At 39.2% G+C, this 24,873-nt stretch overlaps 1 protein-coding gene across 1 annotated transcript in view; it reads left to right on the forward strand.

The window, feature by feature from the left end:
- SLC25A36 (solute carrier family 25 member 36) overlaps positions 1–23,930 on the forward strand; it is a 30,482-nt gene extending 6,552 nt beyond the window's left edge. The window contains exons 2-7 of the mRNA XM_083868773.1: positions 2,670–2,840; positions 7,232–7,309; positions 9,922–10,022; positions 17,396–17,462; positions 18,890–19,179; positions 19,904–23,930. Coding sequence (XP_083724899.1) covers positions 2,670–2,840; positions 7,232–7,309; positions 9,922–10,022; positions 17,396–17,462; positions 18,890–19,179; positions 19,904–20,097 — 901 coding nt within the window. The 3' untranslated portion in view covers positions 20,098–23,930. The remainder of the gene's footprint in view (positions 1–2,669; positions 2,841–7,231; positions 7,310–9,921; positions 10,023–17,395; positions 17,463–18,889; positions 19,180–19,903) is intronic.
- The last annotated feature ends 943 nt before the right edge of the window (positions 23,931–24,873 follow it).

Genomic DNA, 24,873 nt, shown 5'->3' on the forward strand with positions numbered 1-24,873 from the left:
GAAAACATTGAAAATATTCTGGGGTTCAGTGGAGACATCCTAAATTGTTTAAGAAAAGCCTAACCAAAGAAACACAACAGCAAGAAACCACCAAGGGTGTTGATGATTTGAAATTACTTGAATGGCAGAATGTGGTGCAGGAAAAGGCTCCTAAAGGGAGGCAGGTGAATCTGCTGCTCCTTTAGGATGCATGTGAACATGGTGCTGGTGTCACTGAGCCGTGCCTGCTGTAGACAGAGCGCCAAGCCCAGAGTAGCTGTGTCTCAGCCCCTGAGTGAAGGGTGTCTGCCCCATCCACCCTGAATATCTGCTGGAGCTGCTGCACTCAGGCATTCCTCGTGCCTTGGGTGTGGTGCAGGGGAGCGTGCAGGGCAGGAGCTCCAGGTCAGCGTTAATCTTCAACTTTGGAAAAATTTTCTGCTCTAATGTAGCATGGAATGGGGGCAATTGAGGACTCCAAACTCCAAGCCCTGTTCAAGAATGCAGGTCAAGTTTTTTTGTCCACATTTATTCCCTACTTCCATAGCGCTTATCTCGTTAATATAAATAATATCTTCTGCTTTCTCTTGTGATTACTGTTGCTTGAAAACAAGTTCTTGTGTAACCTGTCCAAAATCAAATGCAGAAAAATTTTCAAGAGACTGAGCTCAAGGAGAACAAAAAGAAGAGTTGCAGGAAAGGAAGTAAACTCTAAAGCCAACTTCCTTCATTGCCTGCACAGGCATGTTACCACGGGCTGGGGTCTGTTTTGAACTGCAGGAAACACAGACAACTTTCCTTCTGTCTGTCTCAGAGCTTTAGAGCTTCAGTAGCTTCATGACAGATTGTTTTGGGAGCTGACGTACCTGTGCTTCTCACATGCTGTTCATGTCTTGAACCTTTATATTACAGGCTCTTACCATTTTCAGCCCTGGCTAAAATAAATATTAGCACATCTACTCTCTTTCTGCAACTCGTAATTTTAAAATAAGTCTATTTGTAACTGTTAGAAGCAAGTGAATTGCTCATTCAGAGCAGGCTGCTCTAATGTCTGTCAGGCTGTAACTGCATGTGTGCAGCACACACTGAAAGACTGTCTTTCACCATCCTGTTATAACACTTTATCCCAGACTGGCAAAGAAACTCGATATCTTTCCTCATTTAAACCTTGAAAGAGAATAGACTTCAGTCTAATATTGGAGCTAGGGACAGGCAGGATGCCTTTAGGCTTAGTAATAGGAAACCTCTAGGTCACAGGGTTTAAATGGAGTGTTAAGTGAACATCAAACTTCTACTTCATAGAAACAGAAGAGGTTTGTAGGATGTAGTGCTGTATTTTTTGTATTCTCTGTGGTAGAAGAGAATCATCAGACTACCCTCCTCTGAAAATTTATAGGATCTTGAGTTGTAGCTATTACTCCTAATTTGGACTGAACTCTTTCAGGAAAAAGGACTATCTCCTTTTCATTTTGGAAAACATTTTAAAAATACTTGAACAGGCTTATTAAAGGGTTTGGGGGTGTTTGAGCTTCTTTTGTTAGGAAAAAAATAGTTGATAACTGTCTTGTCAGAATCAGGCACTTTTTCTAGTTACATATATGTTATATATATTTATTAGGGGAAGCAATTATGGGCCCTTTGACTTTACTACAAATGCATTTATGTGTTAGTGTATTTCAAACTGAGCTTTAGTTAGCATTAATACCTGAACTGAAATCTAGGTTTGCTTCTTTGGGTTGGATTTTTTGTTTATTTGTTTGTTTTTTAAAGGAGATAGTGTCCTGGCCATAGTTTTAAGAAGGATGTTTAACAATGTTAGCAATACTGATCTCTGAAAAGGTTCAAGAGACTTTCTTGGAACTCAGAATTTATGGACTTGCAATTTTTCCCTCCAAGGCTGTAGTTGCACAGCCAGGAATGTAGATCTTAACTGAGTTCTGAAGAAGGCCAAGAAGGCTCTGAGCAGAGCTGTGCAGGGCAGTGTGTTCCTGGCTCACTGTGGTTGAGCAGAACAGCAGGAGCTGCTGCCAGCACAAGCTGTGTGTGGCTTGCCTTGGTTAGTTCTCAGAATGAGAGACTGGAGCAAACCCAGCCAGTCTTCACCTGGTCAGCCACATGAGCTCTTCTGGCTTTGCAGGTTCTGCTCTACAGAACCCGGTCTGCCTTGCTGAAGTGGGCAGAGCTTGGGAAGCACTTGGACAATTGCTGCTCTCCTGGTACAATGACCAAAATACACTCAGGCTTTTGAACATGTTATTTAATTGCAACACCACAGATTTTATCAGTTTTTACATGTAGTCCTGTGTGCATAGTGCATAAATCTTTTCTGCCCTTAAGGATTTTTGGCACCTTTTTTGTGGTCAGGAGTGCACTAAACATTAAAGAAAAAAGGTAAAATTTACTAAAGAAGTTAAACATTTAAACTATTGAGCTACTTTCCAGAACTGATTTGAACAGCATGAACTATGCACCTTCACTGCATTTTGTCTGTTTAAATTTTCACCTCAAGTTGTGAGGTTTGCAGACTCAGTTTGCTTGCCTTCAAGGGCAAATAGCTGTCATTGTCACACATGTTCCCATTGGTTCTTCACTTTTTGCAGCAGGACTGTGTTGACTGTAATGTCAATTCTATGTGAATGTGTCCTTCAGTTTGTTTGCAGTGAAAAACATGATCCTGTTTATCTCTGCAGATGTGGAGGTACTGTTGGTGCAATTCTGACATGTCCCCTGGAAGTTGTAAAAACACGCCTGCAGTCCTCCTCTGTGACTCTCTACATCTCTGAAGTTCATCTCAACACTGTGAGTGGTGCTACTGTCAACCGAGTAACCAGAGTTTCTCCTGGACCTCTCCATTGTCTGAAGTGAGTGTACCTGGGTTCATTCTGGGGAGGGAGGAGGTCAAAATCTGTATAAAAGATTCTTATGTCTCTCATGACTCTACCAGGAGATGACTTTCCATATTTTGCCTTTTAACTGTGTTTCTAATTTTTTTAACATCCTTCATGCTTGAGCTTCTGTGTTGAAGTAGCCAGAGCATGTATACCTTGTACAACTCACAGCTCCAAACTGCACCCCCAAACTTCACTGGCAACAGTGTGACACTTAAGTGCCAGAGTCCTATTTTCATCCTGAAAAAGTGTTAATATAAGACTTTAACTGTTTTGTGTCCAAATCATAGAACTTACTGAGTATGGAGGCAATTAAAATTAATTCAGCTTCTTAGTCTCTTTCAACTTTCATCACCCTTAGTTTTTTGCCTTTGAACATCTTCTGTGACTAGTAACATTCTTTTAGAGCTAGTAAGAAATAGCTGAGGTCAGCTTTTGCAGTGATCTGTGCTGTTTGTGTAGTGAATGGGGACTGCCTTTCCTTTCCCTGTTTGCAGTGCTTGTGTAGTTGAGGAGGCAGCAGGAAAGTTGTAAGGCTGCAGTTAAACTGCTTGTATGGCCCCCAGGAAGGGTTCATTCACCCTGGGGCACACAAGCCAGACAGTTAAGGGGAGCAGAGGCACCTTCAGTATTTGGGGATGAGAGGAGATTTCCTGCAGGAAAGACCTGCTACTGCTTATTCCATTAAAAAGTTGGTTCAATAACTTCTGTCTTATATTCTCAATTAATTAGTAAGAAGTAGTTTGCAAAGAGCCCCTTCTGGCAGATGAAGTATAGGATTTGAACTTAATCTGGTTAGAGGATAGGATTTGCATAAATGGAAATTGTACCCAAATAGCTCCTTGAATGGAAGATCATTCTTAGGAAAGTTTGGGTTCAGAGCCTTTTCATGAGTCTGATGGGTGAACACATTTGGAACAGGTATGTAGAAAGGAAAGGCTTGGATTGTGACCAGCAGAGATCTGCTTGACTTAGTGTCTTCTCTTGATGAAGTAGAGTGCTTCAGCTTCTTTCCAAATGTTTGGTTATGAATTTATTTTCTATTTAGAAATTGAAATGAATAGCAGGTTGAATAGATGTGATTTTGTTATGCTTCTCTGCTAGAAGCCTGCTATGCCTTAAATGCATCCCTGAAACTGAAAATAACTTGGGATTCTCAGGAGGCATATTCAGATTGAGGTAGAGGTAGCCCGTGATGAACTTTATTGGTAGGGCTTGTTTGTTTTGTTAGTTTGTCTTTAACAATTGCCCTCTTGCACATGTTCTTTATCTGTAATACAAGAATGTGTCTCTTCTGCTTTTGTGCTTTGCTTAGATGTGTTTTCTTTCAGGCCATTATGAAAGGGCTGAGATGCAAAGCCTGGGTTTCAAGTTTTTTAAATAAAGTAAATATTAAAAAATCCCAAATGACATGGCAATGTACTGTGATAATAAAAACAGATAGGTGCAGGACATAATTACTCTTGGTTAAGGTACTAGGGCTGTTTAGTGGGGAAATAAAACTGGATTCCTTTGTCACTGTCATGCCGTTACTGTCACTAGATATTTTTTGACTCATACTTTGGTTGTGTCATAGCAAATTCAGTGCAGTGCTCAAGGCTCACATTTCTCAGTCTAAAAGCAGAGTGATTCAGGCAAATTATGTCAGAATTTCAGTGAACTGACTGCTGCAGAATCACTTCTGCATCTTAAGCATCAGTGGAGGTGATTTCAAAGGCATCTCTGTCAGGAAACAAACTCAGAAAAACAGGTGGCTCTATTCTGACAACAAAAGCAAATTCTTTTTTTCTTAAATATGTGTTGCATGTCATATTACATTTTCTCATCATTCATCTCACACAATTTAAACCTGAGGTCTTGCAAATGGAAATCTCACCAGCTTCCCAATCCAGGCTCTCCATGTGGCATAAGAAGGTCAGTTGAGACTGTATGGAGCACTTGTCCTGCTCTTCCAGCTATGAATTTGCCCTTAACTGCTTTCAATAGACAAGTGCAGGCCCTGGGATCTACTCTTTAATGCAAAAAGTTTGTCTTATTTTCAGTGCAGCCTCTGGCACTCCTCCAGCTGGTGTCTGTGAATGCAAAAGAGCATCAGTAACTCCCTCCATTATAATCCTGTCTGTTGCAACCACACTTTAACTCTTTGCTGCTCCATTGAATTCTGGGCCTGTAGATCCAAAAGAAGCAAATAGACCTGGTACACTTCATTCCTAAGTTTTGAAGACACTGAGATTCCTGCTGCTTTGAATACATGTATAGCTATATGTGCATATTTACATGTGTAACACATCATGTGATGGGGATGATTTTTAAGTAGTGGTTTAGGTGGAAACAGATCATGTTAATTAGCTTCAGCATTGCAAGGCATAAAAATGCTTTCAGGATGACAGACAGGCCCAAATAATTTGTATTTCTAAGGTGTCTTTGAGTATGTGTTCGGTATTCCAGTTACTGCTGTGGAATGATGCTGCCCACATAGTGAAATGATGGCTGATTGTTTGGACACAGAGCTGGGATGTTGCTGGACACATATGTCAGTGTTCCTAAACAGCAGTAGTGAGTGCAGAACCACTGGTTTATTTTTGCTTAGTGAAAGCAAAGGTAAACTTTGTTTGATTTAGCAGCAGAGCAATGGGGAACCAGCTACTGGAAGTCAGAATAGTCTTGGAATTCCCTTCAGTGCTGTAGATTGCTTTCACTTGTTTGTTCTGATAGTAAATTCCAAACAAAATGGCCATTTGTACAAGGGTAGTTTGCTTTATTGAATAATTGACTTGTCATTAGCCTGCATGGCTCTTGAAGAAGAAATATACAAAACTATATGTGTGCATTGGCCAGTGTTTCTAAATCAGTAAGCACAGGGTTCTGTTTTGTAGCATCTGGGAATGTAGTTAATTCTTAACTTAAAATCTGATTCTAAAGTAATTGCTAGAGCAATTTCCAGTAATGAGATGCAGGTAGTCCTTGTTTCTGCTCCCATGTCCTACCATAGTTTTTAAAATACCAATGTGATTAGCATCTAGATTGTGGCTGGACTGATTTCACTGGAGCTGAATAATAATGCCTAGTCTTTTACTGTGCCAGGGTACTTTGTTGCATAATGGTCTTCAGCTCTTCTTAAAATCCACAACTACGTGGGATCCATATTGCAAAACGAAAGGACTAATAATGCCTTGTTTGAAGTCTCAGCTCTCACTGCTTGTATCCGTGCTTGCCTGTAAATTCCACAAATGCAAAAAGTTACACCCTGCTACCACCCAAGGAGGCTTTCCTGTGTTATAGTAGGCATGGTACAGGAGATGTGAGGACTCTGCTGTAGCTGTGACTTTGTGAGGGTTACATTCCTGTCTCAGTTACTATCAGTGAATTACCTTGCATGGATAGGTAAGGATTGCCTTCTCTGGAATGAGTCAAATGCCAAAAAACCACTGGCTCCACAGCCCAGCAGCAGTGCTTGGTTAGGAGCACACAGGCAGCAGCTCGGAACTGACAGGAGGAAATCCCTGCCAGCCTCTAGGGAGGGTCACTTCTCACATTAAAGTTTTCAACTTTCTTTTGCTATAGTCAAAATAATCACCATGTCTTAAAGAATAAAACTGAGAATGGACTTCTGGTTGAATACTGAGTGGATTTCAGTATTTTATGGGTATGAGAAAGGCAGGACAAATAGGAAAGCAACCTCACAGACACAAACTTCTGCCGTGAAACTTAGTGTCCTGTTGGGAGTCTTGTGGAGTCACACTGGGGTAGCAAATGCCAAGCCATGCTGAGGTCTCTATTTTTGAGAGGAGGAGATAATAAATTGCCAAAGGTGTGCCTGGCTGGGTGTCAATCAATGTTTTTCAGAATGGCTCTGAGACAGCAATGACTGAGTGAAAAGCTGGACTTCTGAAGTCTCTGTTCTCTCCTTTTTTGCCCTTTGCTCCTGGCCTTACCACTCAAAATTAAGTTCACAAACATTGGGAGCTGATGGGTGGTGAAAGGAATGTAACATAGAAAAAGTATTTTTGTCTCCTGAACAATCTACAACCTACACATATGAGAACATTTCCATGCTTAGTATTTTTTCCCTGATTCAGGGACACTTTCTTTAACTTCCTAACAGACAATTCTGTACATGTATATGTTCCTGTATAAAAGTTAGATTTGTATTGAGCTCTCAAGTCTTACTTCTGCATTTAGTTTATGGTTTTCGTGGTACATTGAGCAATAATGTAATTTTTTATGCTGATTCTAGGAAATTGTGGTCAGCACTGTATTATTTGTCAGTTACTATGAAAGCTTTTCACATGACATAGTTTTGGTGGTTAGTGCATTCCTTAATTTTGCTCTGAGTGTTACAGTATTGTCTTCTTGTTTTCTAGGATGATCTTACAAAATGAAGGCCCTCGTTCTCTGTTCAGAGGGCTGGGTCCGAATTTAGTTGGTGTTGCTCCTTCCAGGTAAGTACAAACATGCCCAATAAATGAAATACATTAAAGGCTTTAATGTTTATTTGAAACAAGTCTTGCATCTGCAGTTGTAAATACTTAATTAGGAGTAAGTAGCCTTTGTTAGCCTGAGGAATTGAGCCATTTATGTACTTCAGAGCTCCAGCTGTCTTAGCATTTCCTATCCTATGGTGCTATTGTAACAGTATTTACTGTTGCTTGCTATCTCTTATGCAGAGTTTTGTCCACTTAAAAAGAAAAATTCTTAAGGAATTGCACATATAAACTGCAAGGTTGGGTCTTGGAAGATACAAAGGTAGACTTACTTTCAGTTAATCCATCATCTTCAGGAAGCAATTATGTGATTCTAGCCTCAAAACACTGTGTCTTCCTTCCTCAGTTCTGGTGAAGCACAACTGGTGCTCCCTTGCAGGAGAAGCCTGTTCTGGAACCTCAAAAAGGGTGAGACACTGGGTAGGATGAGAGACTTACCAGCTGTCCCAGAGCAAACAGATCCCTCAGTGGAATGGGCTCCAAAGGGTACTGGGGCAGTGCAGGGCTGAGGATGTGAATCTGATCTAGTTGGCAGTGGTGTTGTTGCTGTCTGGTGCTCTGCATCAGCACAAATACTCCTCATACAAATACAGCTCCTCAGCTGGTGCTGGCAGGCAGAGACAGGAGCACAGAGTGCCAGAGTCTGAACTTATCCTTACGTAGAACTGTTAGCTGAAGTTCAGTCCAAAAATAGGAGAATACATGGCAAGAGTATTGAAACAAAGCTGTGTAAAAGTAATATATTCCTTAGGCCTGGATAAGGCTACTTGAAGTTGTTTCCTGGCTCATATTTTTTTCTTCTCTGTTTAAGAGAAGAGCCTTTATGCAGAGGGAATATATACTACAAAGGTTTTATTCTTTCCTTGACTTAGTGCCCTCCTTTTGTTTGTTTATTTTTTGTTTGAAGAGAAAACATTCCTGTCTCCTGCACACTCAGTTGGAGAGTATCTTAACTTTTCTGTTTTGAGGTATTTGTATGTTTCTGAAAAATATTATACACTGAACTTTGGATTTGATGAGGTAATAATGTTCCTTAGATCCTCTCCATAAATAAGAAAAAAACTTAAGGCATTAGATTATCTTTATCTTAGCAAATTTTTTAACGATTTAGGGATATCAGAGGTGTGTTCTGATTACTAACCTCTTTGGAAGAGCTGAAGTAAACCCAATAGCATTTTTGTTTGTGACACTTATGGGGTATCAGCACTTCCTAGTCTGGAGAGCCTGTACTTTTGTACAGTGGACCAGTCTGTTCTATCAAATCTTCAATATTGATATCACTTTAATAGCAGTTTTTACCTAGGAATGGGATCCATTGCATATGTGACTGTCCTCCATGAAGAATATCCTCAGTTGAAAAGAAAAATCTTTTCAGTTAATTTTATGTTAAATCTTCTGTTTCTCTTTGGTTCTTCCCCTAGGTGAAATACTTAGCTTGCTGCCTCCCATCCACCACACCAAAAATGTCCACTTGATGTAGTGTGTAAACCTTATTTATTAGCACATCTTCATTTCCCTCTGGCTGATTCTGTCTTCAACCAGTACTTCATTTCAATTAAGCATTAGCTAAGTGGATTTAACATCAGCTCTTTGTTTAAATAAGCTGCAGAAAAACATATTTCATAACACATCCCGTGTACTTAACTGAGTTCAGGTTCCATTTTAGAAATTACACCCATAAAGCAAGCACTTTATCTTCTTTGTAATAAAGAAAAACATGTTTGCACAGCTAATGAGGTTAATGTTCTGCTTGGGAAAAGTGGCACCTTCATTTTTTTCTCTTGCAGAGGGGTGCCTGTAGGTTTAAAACAATTGAGTTACAACCTGAAATGTGATGTTTATATGTGCTTAAAATAAGTTTTTTAGCTTTAATCAGTGAAAACAACCATTTTTCATAATATGTTGAATTGGGATGCTGACTTTGTCCAGCTTTGTTTAGATGCCAGCTCACAGACTTGTGTGGTTTACAACATTTTCCATGGTGTAGTCAGAGATAAAAATCAGTGTCTATTATAAATACAGAGCTCTGGAAACAAAATGTGAATCACAGCTGTTCTAGCATTTAAAGTATAAATATTTATAATGTCGACTTACCAACATTTAAATCTTAAATGCTGTAGTGATAACAATGTTGTTTGGTTTTTTTGAGAAGCTACAAACTTGCTAGTTCTCTTCAAATTGTCCTGCTGCTGAAATGAGTTTAGGTTCATTTAGAAGTTTGTTCTGTTGCTAATGTTCAAGAATACTCAAAGTTTCTTCAGTGTTTTTCTTCCCTGGCTGAACTTCCTAGTGTCATAAAAATCACTGCCATATTTCAAACTGTCTCCTTCCCCTCTAACTGGTAATTGGAGCCATTGTGTGGAAAAAATTTCAAGTGTCAGGTTTAGATATTTCATTTCTACTCTGAGAATAGTCCCACTGCTTTGCAAGAGTTAATCCTTGAGTAGCTCTTTACTGAGAAAGGAAGTTTTAGCCCAAGATAATCTTCAGTCAGTGAAGTTAATGGCACTGCTTGTTGAGGATTTTGAAATGTAAAACATAATGTAACTTTGATTTTGTTCTAATTTTAGAGCAATATATTTTGCTGCTTACTCAAACTGCAAGGAAAAGTTGAACAATATTTTCAATCCAGATTCTACCCAGGTACACATGATTTCAGCTGGTGTGGCAGGTAAGGATCTGTAACTTTTTAGCTTCATCCTACAGTCATATCTGCAAATGAGAGGTGACAATAAATATGAAAAAAAAAACCCCAACAAAACAGAACATACTTAGTAATTGAATGATGTCTTTTTAGCAATTATCTGCCTTGGCCTCTCATTAAACAGGCTCTCTGGAGAACATATGCATGAAATTGCACTAAGTGATAAACAGCCTGTGCGACCAGCTTTCTCTAGAAAACCTGCATGCCTTCTTTTTCAGTTGTGAATTTGTGAAATGAAACATGTAACCTTTCAAAATAGTAACTTGTTGCTCTGTAAGTGATAAACAGCGTTTGTACTGACTTCTAGTTTAATTCTTCCTAATCAGTTTTTTACTACCACTTTCTGCTACAGCTTTGTATGTTTGACTTTTGTTTTTCAGAAATGTGCCTGCAGTTATTTGTGTAAATTATATGTAACACACCCCTCCTTTTTTCATATACCAGTCTATGAAAAGTTTGCTCTACCACTAAAGAGTCAGAGAAGAGCAGATTTTTCATAGTTTTTATGTATTTTCATCTCTGTAGAAATAATTCTTATTTTATATCTGCAATGTAACTTTGGTGTATTTTAGTAGCTACAAATATTGGTTGCTTGATTTATATATTCTGTGCTTTGGGATCATTAACAAGGGGGAGTTAAAGGCAACTGAGCTGAGTTATGGTCATGGACTTGTGCTGGGAAAATCAAAACTTGGGTTGGCAACACTTTATATATTGTTGCCTGTGCTTTTCCTGGACAAAAAAAAAAGTTTAGTTTTTTTTGAGTCCGTGGGCACTTCAGAGATGAATTCTGACAATTTAATTGTTGAAGTTTAAATCCTGTCAAATTTTGCAACCAGTCTGCAGAATGTGAGTACCAGCGATGTGGAATGGACTGATAAAGGCGTAATGTCAGAATAAGGAATAGGATTAGTTTTCTATTTAATGCTCACTAATAATCTGATACATAAAGATTTTATATAACATAAAATATAAGTGACATTAGCTTTATACATAAATGACACTAACGTTCATCTCTGACACATGAAATGCTGTGACAGTTTTTAATCTTTAAGGTGTAAGAAGAGCTCTTTTATTTTGCCCAGGTCAGACAAGGACGATGCAGTGTTTGGTTTTTTCATCATCTAGAAGTGAGTGGTTTTGTTTGTAGGTGAACAGCAGAGGGAAATGGGATGGGAGGGGATTTAATGAAGAGTTCATCTTAATCAGTTAATTGCATCAAGGAAGATGAGGAGTCTTCAGGTCCTTGTCAAGGGAATAAATCATGCCCTTATTTTGGGGGCAGGGGAAGTGTGGGCAATACAAACAAGTCTGTCCTCAATTGAAGATTAACTTGTGCATGTCGTGTAGTGCTGCAGACAAGTGAAGATTGAATGTTTCTCATCTTTGGAAGTTCCTGTCCTCATTCAGTAAAGCACATTTATGGAGATGTGTGGTAGTGCCTTTTCCTGAGTGTTTGCAGCCTCAGGCTGTAGTTTGTTGTGGAGCTCTGTAGCCACTTCCCTTCCAGAAGGTTGGTGTTGTGCCTTTGTCCATACAGCTGCAGGAGACTGGGGAAATGGATTTGACCCTTAATTGCTGTTTGCCTTTTTTGACTTTTGCATACGAGTTTTAACATTGAGCAGCTCTTGGGGCTGTTAACCTTCTCATACTTCCCAGGTTCTGCAGTTGTATTTCTAAACCTCAGTCAGTGAACCAGAATGCTCAGTGCAGGCTCACACCATAGGTCTTGGCACTGTCCAGTACAGAAATTCTCAAGTTCTTTGACAAACAGCATTTCAGTTCTCTGTTCTGGTATTATTCTGATATATGAAAAGGACTCTGGATTTAAAATTAACAGTGCTTTCTTGGGAATGTGCTAACCTTGTTTTTGTAATTCTAATATATTTCAGAAAATGCACTTAAACCAGCTATTAACAGTTTTACCTGCAAGGTTTGTATTGCTGTATGATGCAAATCACCTTAAAGAAACGGCAAAATAACAGGGACAAGATCAAATGTGAGCTTGTATTTGGTTGACAGGTTAATACAGAAGATCATTGCAATATTTACTTTGTAACCTAAGATTTCAAAACTGGCAAGGTGGATAAATCTTTCCAAATTAGCAAAAAATGATCAGTATTGGTGTTTTTCTTTTTCAGCTGCCATTGGTTTCAGTAAGGAATTGAGTAATTCACTCTTAAATAAGGGTTGTTGTTTTGTTGGTGGTTTTTTGGTGGGTTGATGTTTTTTTGGATATGACCTTTCCTTTTTGTAAAGTCTAATACCTAATTACCATGAAGTGGGATTGCACTTATAAAGCTTTTCCTGTAGGTTGCAAAACACAGTAATGATGCAAAAATACATTAAAAAAACCAAATGTAACATTGTTTTATGAAAATAGTGAACTTCAGTCAACTTTAAATTCTGTTTATTTGTATAGTGCTAATACATGTCTCAGGCTAGACTGTCACTGTTAAATAAGGATTGTTTTATGCACATGGTGTCTTTGGGAGTGAAAAGCTGAGGTATAGTATTTTAAGCAATTTTTTTGTTGGTTGGTTTTAGGCCTGATTCTTCATTCTCAAAATATATATTTATGGTTTTAAGGTTCTTCTATTAAGTTTGTTTTATCCCAAGGAGAGTGAAGTATCTCACATATTAGTAACTGATGCCTTATGCAAACAGAAATGAATGCTGTCTTCTTGCTGTGCTAGTTTCCAGCATATAAAGCACATCCCCTTCATACCTAAAATATCTGTGTTGATGTGAAGAACTACTCAGCAATCCTTTTTGCTTACTCCTCAGCATATCATGGTTCTCTTTTTGCAAACTAGGGCAGGGAATATATCTGAGCTTGCTACAACACTGAGTGTTTGCTTGTGTGAAGAGATTGATTTCTGGATATTTCCTAGCTAGGCTAAGTTCTCAGAATCACTATAAACTCTGCCTTCTCATTGCACTCAGCCTCTCTCACCACAGAGAAGAAAAGCTGTAGAGAACTGAATGAGATACTTGATTCTTGTATGGCTTTCTTGTTTGCTTTTTTAATGATTCACAGCCTCAATCAGACAACATGGTTGCAAATCTGCTGCAAAACTACTTTGCCTTGTATGCTGTTGCTGTTTTTTCTAGAACTTTACTAGCAAGCCAACCCAAATGGACATTTTTTTAATTACTATTTATTTATTTAAAAACAATTGGCACCACTTCATTACTTAGACATTCATTACTTTGTAAGTTTTTAGTGCTATGTACACAGCTAATTCATACCAAATAAAATGCATATTTAGTTCACTGGTCTTGGAGAGTTGGATTTCATAAGGCATCTTTTCTGTCCCAAGACTAGGCTAGCTTTAGTGAATAATACTTTCAAGGGAGTGGGGAAGGAGGAGGGTTCACTTGTAAATTTGCTATATAGGTAAGTATTTGGAGGTGTAAAATTAAACTGCTGCAAATGATCAGAAATTTCAGTACTCAGTGCATTTTACACATCTATTTTAATATCTGTGGCCTGTTTTGATTATTTTTCTTTCTTTTTTTTTCCTAAACTTTTACCTGCAAACAGTTAGATTTCCCAATAACTGACAAATCCTTCCGCTGGGATTTGATTTGTACACTTGTGTCTGATGAGGTCACTGCTTGTTGTTATGATACAGAAAAGCCTGTGTCTATTTTAGGCATTTACTGTACATTTCTCCCGTGAAAAGAGTGAGATCGTGTCATCTCATGCTCCCCCTCCGCAGGTCACTTCCTGCAGCAATATGGACTAACTTAAACCTCGTGAGTACTGAACTGAGCGTCTCTTGCAGCCTCTAGTGTAAGAACCACACATGGGTTTGTCATATCTATTGAATAAACAACCTAAGGGGAAGACACTTCTAACTTGAACTCAGATGATGTGCATTGTGCAAAGACATCACTTTTCCTTAGCTCTGTATAGAGTGATTTATTTTTTTTTTTCTATGCCCTTCAGGGAAAGGTAGGAAATACCTTTCACTGAGAGCTGCTACAGTACTTAGCTCTGGCTAACTGAAGGCCCCTTCTGGGTTAAACAAGGCATTTTGGGGGATTTTTTTTCCCAGTGTTCCAGAGCTGCCTTTAAAATGCTGCAGCTGATATTCTCTGTTGTCACATTTATTTCAAAGACCTCTTTTCTTTTTCTTTTTTAATATGTGTATATAATCCTTTCTGTCTCTTTCTGTTTACTCTTTTTGTTTGTTTTTATTTTACTACTTTTAAATTTTAATTCATCATTCCATGTTCACATGTGTCTGTATCAATTACATTGGCCTATAGATTAAAAAGCACCAACCCTATCCTTTGAAATATGATGCATAATAGGAATACCTGGGATCTTACCTGTCAGTAGCTGGGATAGCTGAAAAAGTAGATTGAGATAATTCTGTCTGAAACTGGGGATACAATAAAATAAAACTGCTGGAGTTTGTAGTATTGCCAAATTTATCTCTACTTGTCACTAATCTAGGATCTTTCTTGAGGGTGCAACACATTGATAGGCGTTGTGCAGTATTAGAAATATCTTTGAGGCTTTTAAAAAGAAAAAAAGAAACAATTGATGGAGCTTCATGGCAGTTGTTGAAAACCCCCAAAGTTTATTTTACCAAATATTTTTGCTACATATTTTCTGTATTTAAAAATCTAAGTTTATCTTCTCAAGGATCCCAAATGGTATCTTTTATGTTTTGGAGGGCTTTCCTTGGTGTCAGCAACTCTCAATTCTTAATTTATTTTTCTTCTTTGCTAACTGCACTTGCTACATTAGCTGTAAGAATTGACCTGCTGTCATCTCATCTTGAAACCTGAATTATTGAAGGCCCTTTCATTTGAAAACTTCAGTTTGAAGTGTCAACTTAGGCCTGTGACAGTCATGAGGAAAAGTATTGGCCATGTTGCTGAGTGTCTGATCCTGCTGTTGGAGGTGCTGCGTTTAAATAATGCGTAGAGCAACCCCAGGAATGCAGTTATGAGTTATGAGAAGGGGCTGCATCCAGTGCCAACCACTTTCCACTGGAAATTTCCAATATACTCTTCACAGCCAGCCTAGAAGTATCAGGCTGCTGCAGAGTGGAAACAAGCACTGCTGTCACTCAGCCTGTGCACTGCCTGTTCCAGATTCAGAATTTGCAGACACTTTTATTTTGAGTCGAATATGAAGGAGAAAGACTGAGTGTTACAGTCTGAGTTACAAAATTTTAAAAAAGTGCAACTTAAATAGGAGTGCAAAAGGCTCTCTTCACTTGTAATTAACAACTAGGAGAGACTTAAGAACTAATTTTGGTTTTTAGCAAAGTCTTTCCTAGAAGATATGTTGGTAGAGAAAGTGAGTGATTTTTCCCTACCTTATTTCAAAGACTTGGTTCAGTTCTGTGCATTTCCTAGTGCACTTCATGCCACAAAGATTCTGATCAGAAGTCAAACCAATTTAAAACTTTATTAGTGCCAGTGTAAAGAAATAAAAATATGCAAGAATGAAGTTTCCTTTCAGTGTAGTTGAACTCAGGCTCAAACGCTATTGGAATCAGTGGAGTTTCTGTGACATTAAGTGACAGGTTAGACAGGCTGTGGCTACTTGAGCTACAGAGCCTGTTTTGCACATGTGGTTTTAAAAACATCCCATGCCTTGTTATGGCAGAGTAATTCCCCAGTGCTTTGAGCTTTTACATCATTGTTTACCTGCATGAAATAGCAATACAAAACTCTTGGCTTGTTAGGATTTCACTCCATCATATGGTGGTTATATAAGTACTGAGATGTAGGAAAAATTAGTAGTGAATCAGAAAATCAGAAAAAAAAAGAAAGCCAACTCCAAACCTTTATTATCTGTCACAGTTGCTTAGTTAAGAAGTTTGAGTCAGTTTAAAAATTTGTTTAATCAGAAAATTGAACAGAAGCCTCCAATCTGTTTTTATTCTTTTGGTGTAGAAAATCAGCTCAATCTTACTCACTGCCAAATCTGATAATTTGTTTTTAGAACTTGACCCGAAAACCATAATGACTTGTTTAAGCTTTGGAGGTGGGCACAGACCTTAGAACAGTTAAGATCCCCTGGCATTTCTGAGTATTGCAGACCTTTGTGTGCAATGTAAATGTAGACTGTGATTGAACAGGAGTAGCATGTATGCAACCAGTTCTGCTAAATCAGTTTCTGTGAGCTGTTAGTGATCTGATAAATGAGCTTATCAATAGCCTGTTGCTGGATAAGTCCTGTGCCCCAGCCATGCACTGAACAAGGTAACCCTGTCCTTCCCCACACACCCCGTCCATCCCCTTGCAGGAGGGCAGTGTGTCTTTGTAGTTTTATACCAGCCATGTGTGTCACTTAGAGAGCAAGTGTCTAAATTTATCATCTCTTGCCTGGCCATGTTCCAGCTTTTCCCTTTTCCTGTTCTCTCCTGCAGACATGACACCTCATTGATGGTGCATGTGTGGTATTACAGCTTGAGATGATTTTTTAATTTTTTTTTTTCAGAGCTACCTTTCACTCTGCTTTCTCTCTCTTTCACCACAGTTGTACAGAAGTAAGAGTGATTCTTACTTCTTTTTTTTCTTTTTTCCTTTTTTCTTTTTTTGTTTCTTTTTTTCTTTTTTTTCTTCTGTTTTCTTTAGTGGACTGAAAAATCAAAGCTTTAACCCTCAGCCCTTATGCAAGCCTGAGTAGTGGCTGTCTGTCTGAATAGTTAGAAGTCATAGTATTTACTTTAACAATTTAAACACTCATATGCTTATAAAAGTATTCCAAGGCCAGCCAACAATCTCTGCTTTGAATACTAAATAAAAGATTAGCACTCAAATATAACTGCTCTTTATAGTTCAGTATTAAAAGGTCTTTTAATTTACATTAATAAATGCATTTTAACTGCACCAAAAGTAGCATTTATTCAGTCTGCATGCTTTTAAACTCGGATTGTATTTCAGGTAACAAAGTGAAGTAAGGCAATGTTTTAAAGCATCTCAAATTGCTATTGCTGTCTCTGCAATGCATTCTTACTGGCTTTTCTGCCCAATTGGCTGATACTTGTCTAGTTGGCATTGCTGTTCTGTGGTGTCAAAACAGGGTTGGTATTAGATAGGCAGAAAACTGTACTTAATTTGGCTTATTTTATATGGGGCATCTCTTCCTGAGAATCAAACTTACTCAATATTATTGTAAAATTAAAATTCTAAGTGTTTATTGGCTGTATGGATTCACAAAATGTCAGAAAAATGGGGACTTCAGAATAATCAGTATAGTCCGAGTTTTTTGCATCCACTGTACCTTACTGTGTGAATTTGGAACTTAGATGCAGCTGTTCTTGTGATATTATCACATCTAATTTTGTTATTTTTACGTTTTTTAGGCTTTACTGCAATCACAACAACTAATCCCATTTGGTTGGTGAAGACACGATTGCAGCTTGATGCAAGGTAAAGTGACAATGGGAAACCTCACTGCTGTGATACTTGTATTCAGGATTGTACTCAAGTGTTGTGAGTCTCCACTCCAAAACAGAATGAATTCTTAAACATTCAGCATTTCAGATCTGGAAAGTTGATGCTGGTCTCTACAAATTATACTGTCACTTCTCTTTTTTAGTCCATTCTGAGACATGCTTGAGGCACTGTAGTAGACTGACCAGCAGATTTGGAATTAATTACAAGACTAATTAGTTTTATTAAAATCATGCTCTAGCAACCATATGCTTACATTTTCATTCAGTAATACTTTCTCTTTAACTCTTGAGCTAAACATTCCTGAAATATGGATTCAGTATTATAGCAAATGTTTAGAAAAAGGCATTATACGTTCTCAGGGGTTTTTTTGTCATGGCTGTTTTTTTTTTTTTTTTCCATACATTGAGTTCTAGCCTATAAAAAGGGAAGGACCTCTTTCATGATAGAAACAGTGATTGTCCTAACGTGGGGTAGTCAGTAGATTGTTTGGAATTACTACAGAATTGACTACAGAAATAGTTTATTATGAAACTTCTAATGAAAGTAGAATTTTATGCAGATAGGAAGACAGACCTCTTTATTCCCATCTATTTAAACCTATAGGGAGAGACTGGTATGATGCCATATGATGTGTCCATATGAGTTATCTGCTGTTTTATTCTGTGACTTGCTCACTCAGACCTCTGCTGGCAGAATCCGTGTTCCTGCACTTGCAGCTGTAATGAGGCACATCTCATGCAGGTTGTCATGGGTTTGCATAGTTGTGTACAGTATTCTAACTACTTCAGTATGCACAACTCAATTCAGTGAGCAAGCTCAAAATGGGAATAAAACTTCATTTGCCAAATACTGCTTGAAACAGGTATGTCTAATGAGCATTTTCCATTACATCAGCAGAGGCTTAGTTCAGTCAAATAACAGCTGCCAGTGTTGGACTGGTTGCTGTGCCAGTTGTTTGCTGAGAGCTGTAATGTTGAGGACTGCTGTTTCAACTCTTAGCCACTGAATGCTGTGCTCTTTATTGAGGCAACAGATAGGGTAAATCCATTATGCAAAAGGAAATGGTCACTTTTCTCATGAGTTGCTGTCATGGATAGCCCATTTGGGAGTCTGTTTCCCAGCAGTTTAGTCCTTTATTGCACCAGAGCTGGGGAGGCCTAAAGCTGCTCAACATTTCTGTGGTACTTTTTCTTTAGTCACTGTGTGAAGTTTTGCTTGGACTCCATGTAATGCTTTACCTGTGTTTAGTGCTGAAGGCCTTTGAGACTGTCAAGTGACTTGGAGCCCCTCACCATCAGTGTTGGGTATTTCTTGTCTTCTCATCACTACAAGCCTCTTAATTATTTTCCAGTCTCGCTGGTTGCACCAGTTGATATTTGGACTTGTTTTCCCCTTTTCAGGAATCGTGGAGAAAAGCGAATGAGCGCTTTTGAGTGTGTCCGCAAAGTTTATCGCCTGGATGGCTTTAAAGGCTTTTACCGGGGAATGTCCGCGTCCTACGCTGGCATATCTGAGACTGTTATTCACTTTGTCATTTATGAGAGTATTAAAAAAAGATTACTGGAGTATAAGACTGCTTCTACCATGGACAATGAGGATGAATCAGCAAAAGAAGCATCGGACTTTGTTCGCATGATGATGGCTGCTGCCACTTCCAAAACGTGTGCAACATCAATAGCATATCCCCATGGTAAGTGGGACGTGTGCAGCTGAGGCCCTGAGTCAGCTCCATCAAAGGGAGTCTTCTCAGTGAGATTTGTAGCCCACTTTGGTTTACTTGCTCAAGAAATATTTTTCTGTCTAAATACCAGCTCTAGCAGGTAAACCTGAGTATAGTATTCAGAAATGGAAGTGCTTGATAGTGGATATCCAGCATGACCTTTTCTTGGGCAATGTTTATTTTGCCAAGGGATTTGCCAGGGTATGGCCCAAGGTACTCAAAGAGGTACTTTCAGTTGGAACCTTTCCATGTACTCAGCAGTTTTCCATAATGTGCCAGCAAGTTCTTGTCCCCCCTTCTAGGAAAACAGGCTATCCAGTTTGTGTGTCAGTTGCACTCGATCTTCCTGCAAAGTAGTTGTGTGTACATTGTTTATTAATAAATTGAGTACTGAGCTAAGGTTAACTTCTGAGCTAAAATGTAAGCCTGAGCAACAGTCCTCTTCTGGATTGTAGCTAAGCAAATCACTTTGCCTTTTTTAGTCAAATATTGAATACTTTCTCTCTTCTTACACATACTTGTTTGCAACTCTGTTCTTTCTGCTCCTTTCTTTAAAGGGGAGTTGTGAGATTGAGAACTTGGGTAGAGGTATTTTTGTGTAAAAATCCTTGATCGGGTGCTGGGAAAAATAATGAAAAGTGGCGAATGTAACCACTCAATTTTTCTTTTTTTTCCACTGGTTTTCTTTGTACAGAGGTTGTACGAACAAGACTAAGAGAAGAGGGAACAAAATACAGATCTTTCTTCCAGACACTCTCTTTGCTTGTGCGAGAGGAAGGGTATGGCTCCCTTTACCGAGGTTTAACCACACACCTGATCAGACAGATTCCAAACACGGCTATCATGATGTCCACCTATGAAGTTGTAGTCTACTTACTTGATGGATAGCAGTGTGACAAGGTGGAAGAAGGTGGAAGATGGAAAGACTGGAGTGGACCACTGAATGTCAATGCCAATGTGGTGGGAAAAAGGAATGTTGGATCAGGAACGAGCAGCTGTGGACAAAACAGAAGGTTGATTGTGGGCAACTCTGAATAATTTTGCTGCCTTTATTGTGTGGTCTCATGTCAGTGTGACAAATGGGAACTGCCCCTTAGGGAATGCCTTCATACATCTCTTAATTCAGAATCATTTTCTTTTCATCTGTTAATCTAGACAAAGCCATTGAGTCATCTTCAGAGACCCAATGGGTGAGGGAGGGGACATGAAATATGTCCCTGGGCAGTCCTATTACCTTCTCTTAGTGATTGCTCTCAACTATATCATTTTTGTTCTGTTGTACTGCATAGTAACCTGTTGGAGGAATGGGCAAGACAGTACTTTTATAGCTTTCTATACCTGAAACTTCCACTTAGTTGCTCTGAAGATTTATAGAGACTGAGGTAGTGGTAAGTGTGTAAAGTTTCCATGTTGCTACCTCAAGACAAAATATGGTGCAGGGACCTAGAACAGTTATTTTTTCGCTACAAAAGGTGATACCTGTTGTAGCGTTTCGATTGTTCTTTTTTTTTCCTTGACTTTTGAGCAGTGTTGTAGGTTAGTGAGAGGGTCTGATTCTTAAACTCTTCAGGTTATCAGTCTGTTAATGTTGGTGTATGTGGACTTCTGGTCCTGCTGCATCATCCTTTCTCTTTTCTGGAACTTTTCTTAAGTGAAAGAGGCCTATGAAACATTGTCTTGTATCATCAGTTTTCCTTGCCAACCTGTTCAGGTCACTCACACAGCTAAGGAAGTAGTTGCTGAATGCTACTTTATAGCTTTTTAAGGATTTGAAATGTGATGAGAAATCTCAGCTAGTCCAGCCTCCCATTTGTGAAGTCAGGATTCACTCAGTTTCATGCTGCAAAAGCACAAACTGTATTACCCTTCAGTATCTGGCAAATCCTGCCTTGGATTACCAGTATTTATATGGGAATACTGAGGGAGAACACGTATCACCATGATGGCTAGGGTGACCAGAAAGCTGAAACCAGTTGAAGTTGTGATAGATCTTGTCAGTGCAGACAGGCTCTGTGATGAAGGATGAAGAAATTGTAAATTATATTTTCTTGAAAGCATTCCCCCTGATAATTGCTGTATCACTTCTGTCAGCTTGAGCTCAGTAGATGAGCTATAACCTTGTCCTCCACATTTTCTGATTATTCAGGAATTGGTATTGTTCTGTAAGCCAACTGCAAAATAATGCCTTGCATTCAGCAGTGAGGCTTAGCTGGTTTATTCTGTCATAAATTACAGAATTTTCCAAAGTCATACAACTGGAGTGTCAAGCAGTTTAATGTTACAGGAATTTTTACAGCTTTCCAGATAGATACCTTCTCAGTCTGCATCCATTATCCTTATGAGGAAGATGATCACTTATAAATTGGGGTCAATAGCTTTCTCCTATAAATGCTGCTACACTGGCATGGACAGAACTGTGCTCTCAGCTCTTCCAGTGTGGTACTTCAGTACACTTGAACTGTGCATCATGTGCAATGGCTTTATTTTAAGAATGACTTCTTATGCACTTTGCGGCCTTCTTAGGGCTTAGGACTTTTCTTCCTCTTACTGATTATCTGGAATCAAACCGTGTTTGAAACATGGAGTTTGGTTTTAAACAAAGCAGGTGGTTTGATTTCTGTGTAAGCTGTTCAGGAGTTCATGCTGTAATCCATAGCATCTCTGTGGCAGTGGTTCTGTAGGCTCCATGTAAAACCTCAAAGCTTGCAGAACAATCAGTCTGGGTTTTTCTCATTTGCTTTCCTTTATTTTGACCCATGTCATGTTCTCCATGCAGTGTCAAAGTGTTTGAGTATTTCATGTAATTCTCTGTATTAATTTGCTCAGCTGCTAAAGGCCATCCACAGTAAGTACATCGACCTTGCAGTGCTGTATTGACTCCCTGCTTGGAAAATGTTCCCTTTTTAAAGACATAGCATGGTCTGAGTGACCATGGTGAACTTGATTGTCTCAAAGTGAAAGGAGTGCTTAAATGTGTTTTAAAGTGGGCTTTTTCTAGTGATCTCTCTAGGAAAAGACTGGAGTATTTATGGCTGACCTAAGACTTGATGTGATGCTTTTGTTCAGATAAATAAATGCTGGAATAGTGACTTACTGTAACTTTTGTGATGTAGAAAGTGGGTCACTCTTCATGTTGTCTAGATTACTCAGTCATAGCCAAAACCTACATTGGCAAAGGCCATACTCAGCTTTGGAGTTCATGAATACAGTGAACACTTGGAGTAGCCTAGAATTCACGAGAATTTCTGTTTGGATACATTGTCCCTTGGTTCTGTGTTTGTCTCCCATTCCTGGGTATTCCCTGTGTACTCTGTGTGTGCCTTCTCTGGGTAAGAGCAGAGCCCCTGGAGTTGATAAGAAGGACAGTTTAACAAGTACAGTTGAATATGGGAGATAACAGCTAAAAGCAGACAATCAGCTTATTACTCCACTTCTTTAAAGGGTGTTCCAGCTTTGTTTTAAACTTCAGGGGTCATAACCAAACATAACCCCCAAATTTCTTGGGATTTTTCATTATTTTAAAACTACAAGTACCCACAAAATTACCTCTGATATATTTCCCAAAGATCTTTAAATTATTTATATAGTTTTCTTGATATTTATTACAAAAACTCAAGAGGAATAACAAGATGCTTCATTCAATAAAGTCTTCAACTACAGAGCTGAAAACAGTGCATTTAAACTTGGTCGTCGTGGTTTGCATTTGGATGTCATGTATTGATGTCCCACTTGTGTGTGCTAGAGGAAAGGATGTGTGAAGAGCTCCAAGGGATGAATTCCTCATTCCCTGGCTGTGCTCAGAGCCGGGGCCGGTAGGCGGCGCGCCCCCCGCGGGAGTCACGGCAGGAACAGCCGTGGAAAAGTCGGGAATGCCGGCCCCGATCTCCCCGGCCCTGCAGTGCTGTGTGCGAACGGGCAGTGAGTGCTGCACGGCGACATCCGCTGGGGCCGGCCCGCTTCTGCTCCGCCCGCTTGGAAGTGGGCTCACAGGAGGGAGCTATGGAATTTTTTGGTGGCTGTAGTTGTAACTGAGACGTCGCCTGTCCACTTACCCATTAACGCTGCCCCTATCTTTGTTTACATAACGCACTCCGCATCTTCCCTTGCTGACTGAGGTGTTAATGACAGCGGGTCGTTGGTTTGTCAATGACAGTTTCTGCTAGTCTGTTTTTCTTACACATCTGCAACATTCCTCAGACTGCAGCGTTGTAAAAGAATGCTTCCAGAGACAAGAGTGGAGAGCCTTTATAAATGTTGCTTCCTGTTTAAACTGTTCAGATTTGGAAAACAAGCTGAATGCTGAAGTGTGCCTAGGTAAATGTACTACTTTTTTCAACTTTGTCTGTTAAAACTGAATTATGTAAGTTTTTTCAGTTCTGCTATTTAAGAGTCTGCTTACCCTGCATATGTGAACATAACTATGCCCTCAGAGTCATAGCTAAACACTCACAGATGACAGATTGAGAATACTTCAGTACTTGTGAGGTTTGCTATTATTCTTGCATACATGTAGTTGGCTGTAAACTGTGCATTTACTCTGTATTTATATAGTTAACTTTTTGTTTGGATTGCTTTAAACTTCAAAGCAAATTAAAATTATGTGCTTCTATTCAAATGTTGCCTGCTGTGCTAAAGTGTACATTGTTTTTAACCTTTTAATTTTTCTATTATTGATACATACCAGTGCCTGCACAGTTGTGATTAAAAATGAAAAATTCATTAACCCAGTGAATCATTTTATCTTGTGCCAATTTATGGTAGCTGAAAATAAGGTGGGTGTGTGTGTATTGTACCTTTAGTATGCCCTTTTTGGGGGGATTAATGGATGACTTAAACTAGCAGTATGTGTTGTTGCAGTTGGATTTGAACACAGTTATCTCTGCAGAACCAAGTGATCCTGTCTGTCAACTGAGATTCAGGAGCTGGTGGCCACAGAGCTCAGGTCCATTTGAAGTCCCACCTAGCACAAGCCACTGCTGACAAAACTGAAGGGCCATAATTCCTTAAAATGCTCAGAGTTAATTGCATGTGAGGTTATAACCAAGTCCTTGAACCTGACACATTGTTAGATATTGATACTGTTTTTCTTAGGATAGTTGGTGTTTGATCTGAAGCCTGTCCTGAGCTTCCTCACAAATCATTCTGCAAATGCATACATGGGGTTGGTTTGGTGACTGCTGTTGTTCCCCCTGTGTTCTGGAACTGAGTCTTTACAGCCTCTAATACAGAGGCAGGTTCAGTGTCTCTGATTTGATTCTTCCAGCTATTTAAAACTACTTCAACATTCACATTAAATCAGCACATCTGTGATAGTTTTATTCTTTTAGTAGATGTTACTGTCAGTTGCCCTACCTTGCCACACTTTCTAGCTCCCAGGCCAGCCAGGCTGAGGTAATCAGTCCTCCGGAACCAGTACAGGCAACCAGTGTGCTTATTCCTGACACATCTGAAATTATGCCTCTAACTGGCATAGCTGTAATTGTCTGTAATTGATCTGTCTCTTTTACCCTGCCAAGGAGGCACTTTGGCAGGGCAGAGCTCAGGGTAAGTCTGTGGGGATGTTTTGGAGTTCATGCTGCTTTACAACCCCTTCTGCTAGAGGGGGGATGTTGAGCTTGCCATGGTCAAAAAGGTAGTGTGTGAAATGAAGGTGTATTTAAAGTG

The sequence above is a fragment of the Zosterops lateralis genome (assembly GCF_965231275.1).
Source record: "Zosterops lateralis genome assembly, chromosome: 10".
In the NCBI taxonomy this organism is placed as follows: Eukaryota; Metazoa; Chordata; class Aves; order Passeriformes; family Zosteropidae; genus Zosterops; species Zosterops lateralis.